The sequence below is a fragment of the Protobothrops mucrosquamatus genome, unplaced genomic scaffold (genome assembly GCF_001527695.2).
Source record: "Protobothrops mucrosquamatus isolate PMUCROS unplaced genomic scaffold, P.Mucros_1.0 scaffold1, whole genome shotgun sequence".
Classification (NCBI taxonomy): domain Eukaryota; kingdom Metazoa; phylum Chordata; class Lepidosauria; order Squamata; family Viperidae; genus Protobothrops; species Protobothrops mucrosquamatus.
In genome coordinates, this window is record NW_015386388.1 from 2281393 (window position 1) to 2287748 (window position 6356).

Sequence of the window (6356 nt, forward strand, 5' to 3'; positions counted from 1 at the left end):
GTACCGTTTCCATACAGGAAAGGGACATCTTCAAAGTGGAGACTTAAAGTGTTTCCTGTCCCAGGAGACAGCAGCCTTTGCAAGTCACCCTGCTTTACTGCCTGGTCTCATTGTTATACCATTAAAGTTGACACAACATTGGAAAGGGCATAATTTGGTTCACTTTTTGAAGTTTCCACAGAACAATCTCTCCTGCCAAGAGCAAGAAGTTCAAGAGTCCAGGTTAGCCAGAAAGACCAGTTATTTGCCCTGGAAATTCTCTCAGGTGCAGATGAGCTGAATAATAATTCAATACTCAAGGGAAAGCATTCTGCACATGCTCAAAATGATTTACCCGTATTCTGTCAAGGAACTTGGTGTTTTGTTTTTTTTTAAGGAGAGAAAGATAAAAGATCATGGAGCCTCTTCGCATTTTATCCCCAAAGTTGTTATTTCTGCCATAAGGCTGCAGACAGGAAGAGAAATGAGATTGTATCTTCAGTGTGGTTGATAGATAGTTGCCCTGGCTTTTCTCCACTGTTCTGCTAGCAACCAGACACTACTCTTCCCTCTGCAGCTCCTTTCCCCTTGCAAGCCGGGCAGGCTGGGGCCTGTCTTAATAGTGATACATTGGAAGTTCTCCTGAAACCCGTTCCTGCTAAACAGCAAGGCAAAACCATTTGAAACGAGCAAGGTTTTGGAATGCGTGGATGGACTGGAAGATGCAAGTATTCCAGAACCATTCTATCGAGACAACGCATCTGAACAACGGCTCACTTTTTATGTTCTGCTGTTGCCTTGGCTTTTTAACTGACCTGCACCTGAAAAAAATAAAACATTTAATAGGTAAACAAATTTCAATTCATGTTTCCTCTGTCATTCAGTTTGCTGTAGTATCATGATAATGATGATGTAGTGTAGTGCTTCTCAAATTTAAGATACGTTGAAGTCCCCATATCTTAAAGTTGCCAAGGTGGAGAAACATTGATCTAGTGTTTAAAAAAATCTGTTTTGCATTCCTTATTTATTTACAAGAGGGTTTTAAAAATCCCAGATCTTTATATTTCATTTAATAGGGCATTTTTCAGAATGTATAGATAAAAGTTAAGATTTATCCAACAACATTTGGTGAATTTTTAGCTGCTGTTGGCAGCACTGACTATCCTTACCTGCCTGTCATTTCTTTGCTTTTCCTTCCTCCTTCTTTCCTTCCCCCAAATCTCATACCTTCCTTATATCTCTGCAGAGACAAATATATATATGTATATATTAGCTCTTGGCAATGACTAAGACATTTGATGGTGAAAATTATCTACACACAGCTCTGGTCTACCCGAGAGGAAATGGTGTAAAAAAAGAGTTGTTCTCCACAGCACCTCATTCTCAGCCAATCAGACAACACCTTTCTTTGACCACACCTACCTGGCCGGCAGGTGCATAAAAAGAAAAAAGGAATGACGCTCCAGAGCACTAAGTAACTGCTGAAGAGCTGAGATTTGACTTCTCCCCTTCCCTGAATTCCTGCCACTTCTCTGGTCTACCTTTGGAAATCCATCAGTCATGCTTTTTTGGCATAGCCAACCTGATCATTACTGGCCAGGTCCAGGAGAAATGTATCCTTGCCCTGGCAACAATCTCATAAGGTGAGCAGCTTCTTTTTTCACCCCTCCCTTTCCAGCTATGCCAACAGCCGAGATCTGCAAGAAGAAGAAAAAAGCATGCAAGTAAATCAACTTGTTCATGATGGGATATATGAAATAGTTGTAGTGATTCAGCTTCCAGAATTTTGCTTATTTCAAGAGAATCTCTGGAAAGTCAGTCAGACTATCAGAGAGGATGAAGACTTCACTATACTTTGCTCTCTCTCTTCCCAGTACCTTGTATGCAGAGCTGTCATTCTTCTCACATAGAATTGGCATGGTATTCTCCAGGATGGTTGCTATAAAACGATTTCTCATCCATAAGTTGATGTCTTCTAAATTTAAAGCCACTTAAACCTGAGTATCACTGTTTTTCCCATTCTGTGCTTAAATGAAGGAAATGAAGTGTTGGCATCAGAGCCAGATCAAGAAAAGAGAATAATTGTCCATTTGTTTGGTATAAACTGACATGAGTGACAAATCTTGTTTCGGCCATGTTGAGGGAGTGTGGGGCCCATCTTTGCTCTGCTGCTGCTTGAGAAGACCAGCCTTTGCCTAGAGGTAGGACTGACCATATTCAACATCCAGCAGGAGTTGGATCTTGCTCAGGCTAACAGGAAGACTATTCTCTGGAATTGCTATTTGATGTGTACTTTTCTCTTTCTTTCTTCCCTCATCTGCTTTGAATTGCATTTTGAATTGCAAAAATAGGACTAAGTGTTAAAATATCCTCTTCTACACAAATATTAATGATGCACAAGCCCTTGCAGCTTTTTTGACAATTTCATTTACTGTTCATCACAACTACTCTTCTCCCTTATAAGACCTCCAGCTTATGTAGCCAAACTTTCTTTCACCAGCCTGACTTTAATAGTATCTCAAGAGGAAGAGGTGCCTGTTGAAGTCTAGAACTGCAGCCATATAAGTATATATAAAAAATCATTTCACTTTTGAGAGCTCAAGGTCAGAAATCCAATTCCAGAAAGCATGAAATGTTTCTGTGAAGTACATTAGGTAGACAGTCAGCCATTGGCCCAAGGCCACCCTATTATTAGTAATTTGGCTAGACACATTTACAAAAGCCTTTTTGTGATGCAGTCATTTTATATGCAATGGAAAACCAGGCTTCTATATAACTTATCTGTGGGAACAGGCGGAGAGAATTCGAAAGTGTTGCTTGCTACTAATGACTAATACTGGTATATATTGTGATAAAGACTAATTACATATTTTACAGTCAAACAACGTGCACTTGTAAAATTGACACTAACAATGTCAATGCAGAACAGAATGTGAAAGAGAACAAATTTTAAAGTAAACAATGTAGACTTGGCACTCAAATTATGGTTAGTTTAAGGACATTATCATTGTACAGTATTACAGGTGGACTTGAAACATTTCCTCTGGCTTTTACTAAAGTAGATGCTAAATAAAGATCCTGGCATTTGTGATGTGCTAAAAAGTAAGTGCCTCTGAGCTTGTCCTCAGCTGAGGAATTTACAACCAGTGCAGGATTCTGAAGGGAAAATTATTAACATGGAGCAACCAAGGATTAGAAACCACAGTGATCTACTACCTCCTGCTTATTTGCAAAAGGAAAAGGAAAAAAAGATGCAAAAATAACAAATAATCATAGAGAAAATGCACTTTATAACTCTTCCTTTCATCATCCTGTTATTTAGATACTACACAGGTGTTTACAGAAAGATCTCACAAAACCTACTTGCCTTTTAAAAGATTCTGAAGACGTGGTGTTATGTCATCATAATTGGGAATCCAGTGGTGGTGTGAAATCTGTAAGATGGTTGTGTTGATTGACACATGACCTGTAACTTCCTGCGGATTATGTTTTATGGTTTTAACTTGGTTTTAATGGTGTTATTTATTGTGTTTTATAATCTGTTTATTGACTTATAGTTGTTTTAATTATGTGAACTATCCAGAATCACAAATGTGAGATGGGTGGCTATACAAATTGAACAAGTACAGTAAATTAGTGTGACTTTGCAGTCATTTTTGCAGTAATTTCTCAGCTTCTGAATCTATTAAGTATTATTTAGAACTCAACTTCTCTCCCTCCCCCCCTTCTCTGTCTCTCTCACACACACCAGTGTTTCTCTTAGCAAATCCTAGTTTCTGAAGTTTCGTTGGCAAAATTTGGAATTGGTTGTCATTGCTTGCTTCTTAGAGCTGAAAGAGAATGACTGGCCCCCAGCTGGTTTTGTGCCTAAGGCAGGATTACAACTCACAGTTTCCCAGTTTGTACTCTGAACCACTACACCAAAGTGACATTTTTAATGTCTCTTATCCATACGTTTTTCACTGTTGCAGAGAGCCACTGGCACTGCCATTCCTAAAGCAGGAAGAACCAAGTATCTCAACATCAGCGGAGCAGCATTGTCCATCTTTCCAGTATATTCTGTGTGCCATTACCTCTCCAGCTGTCAAACAGCATGAGGAAACTCTCACCTATCTCAACCAAGGTAAGAGTTTATAAACCAAGGGAGGTGGTGCAGGAGCGAGAGGAAAAGTAACCATACTCTTCTTAAAAGCTGCCCCCTAGTGGTAAAACTAATAGACAACATACAGGTTCCACTGCCTATATAACATACAGTGACTCAAAATTACTGGATTCACGCACACAGTCACAGTCACAGGAACACACACACACACAAAACTCCACCCAAAGCCTCTACTGTTGGAAGAGAAAGGTAAATTACAGATCTTCTGTGAACTGACAGCTGAACCAGGTAACAATAAGGCTTTCAACCATTTAAATCCTAACACATTGCAAGATTGATTGCCTTTCTAATTAAAAGCTAAAGGTTGCATTTTATCCAGCAGAAGATCTTTTGTTAGAACTATATACTGTGTTTACACAATATGCTTAATCTGATTACTGAATTAACTCATTGTCAAGGCTTGCACAATATATTTTACCAAAAACTAGCCACATGGGTTGGGCCTGCACAATGTGTTACTTCTTTTTGGCTGCCTTAACACTAACAGCATAGCATGGTGTATGAATGCATGGTGCATTTTAGCAATTGACATACAGAAGAACATTTTACTCAGATGGAGATTATTTTTACATAGATTTTTTTTTAATTTTGTTGGTATGCTGTGAATATGTTTATTCGTATAAATCAGTGTTTCTCCACCTGAGCAACTTTAAGATGTGTGAATTTCAGCTCCCAGAATTCCCTGCTGACTTTGAAGTCCATACATCTTAAAGTTACTTAGTTGAGAAACATTGATATAAGTAAAGTAAGAAAGGGGTGTATGTGTGAGATCATTTTTAAAGCAAATTTTTTTAAAAAACCCAGGAAACTACAGACCAATCAGTCTAACATTAATACTTGGGAAGATCCTGGAAAAGATAATCAAAAAGCAGATCTGCGAACAACCAGAAGCAAACAAAGTTATAACCAGTAGCCAGCACAGGTTTGTCAAAAACAGATCATGCCAAACCAATCTTATTTCGTTTTTTGATAAAGTGACTAAATTAGTAGACTAGCAAAATGATATGGACATAGTATACTTAGATTTCAGTAAGGCATTTGACAAAATAGACCACAACCTGCAGCTTAGTAAGCTAGAAAAAGGTGGGATAGACAACATCACCACCAGATGGGTCTGTAGCTGGCTGACAATACTCAGTGAGTACAATGGAACTACATCCACATGGAGAGAAGTAGGCAGTGGGGTACCACAAGGCTTCATCTTAGGCCCAGTACTCTTCATTATCTTCATAAATGACTTAGATGAGGGAATAGAAGGGGAACTCATCAAATTTGCAGATGACAACAAACTGGTAGGAATTGCCAACACCCCAGAAGACAAGCTCAGGATCCAAATAAATCTTGACAAACTTGAACAATGGGCCCTATCCAACAAAATGAGTTTTAAAGTGGAGAAAAGCAAAGTTTTACATTTAGGCAGGAAAAATCAACGGTATAAGTACAGATTAGGCGAGACCTGGCTCAAAAGTAGTAACTGTGAGAGGGACTTTGAGTCCTAGTGGACGATCACTTGACTATGAGCCAGCAGTGTGCAGCAGGAGCCAAAAAAGCTAATACAATCCTGGGTTGTATAAACAGAGGCATAGAATCAAGATCACATGAAATATTAGTACCACTTTATAAATCCATAGTAAGACCATACCTAGAATACTGCAACCAATTTTGGTCACCATACTACAAAAAAGATGTTGAGACTTTGGAAAAAGTTCAGAGAAGAGCAACTAAAATGATCAAAGGCCCGGAGGCTAAAACATATGAAGAACAGCTGCAGGAATTGGGTTTGACTAGTCTAAAGAAAAGAAGAAACAGGGGTGACATGATAGCAGTATTCCAGTATTTGAGGGGTTGTCACAAAGAAGAGGGCATCAAATTGTTCTCCAAAACACCAGAGGGCAGGACAAGAAATAATGGTTGGGAACTAACCATTATGAGAAGCAACCTGAAATTAAGGAGAAACTTCCTAACAGTGAGGACAATTAATCAGAGGAACAACTTGCCTTCAGAAATCATGGGTGCTCCACAGGGCTTTTTTTCTCGGAGAAAAGGTGGCGGAACTCAAACCTGGCCACGCCCTCATCAAACCCTAGGACCGCCCCTTTAGAGAACAGGAATGCAAGTAAAATTTGGGAGGGGCTATTTCCGGTGTGGGAGGGGCTATTTCCGGTGCGGCCGGCCCGGAAAAAGGTGCCGGAACGCGGTTCCGCCGCGTTCCGGC

At 39.5% G+C, this 6356-nt stretch overlaps 1 protein-coding gene across 1 annotated transcript in view; it reads left to right on the top strand.

Annotated features, from left to right (window-relative positions):
• Window positions 1-1539: 1539 nt before the first annotated feature.
• The window catches only part of LOC107303113 (transcription factor CP2-like protein 1), a 20839-nt gene continuing 16022 nt past the window's right edge, over window positions 1540-6356 (top strand). Inside the window, exons 1-2 of the mRNA XM_029287343.1 lie at window positions 1540-1622; window positions 3951-4102. Of these exons, the coding sequence (XP_029143176.1) occupies window positions 1540-1622; window positions 3951-4102 (235 nt within the window). The remainder of the gene's footprint in view (window positions 1623-3950; window positions 4103-6356) is intronic.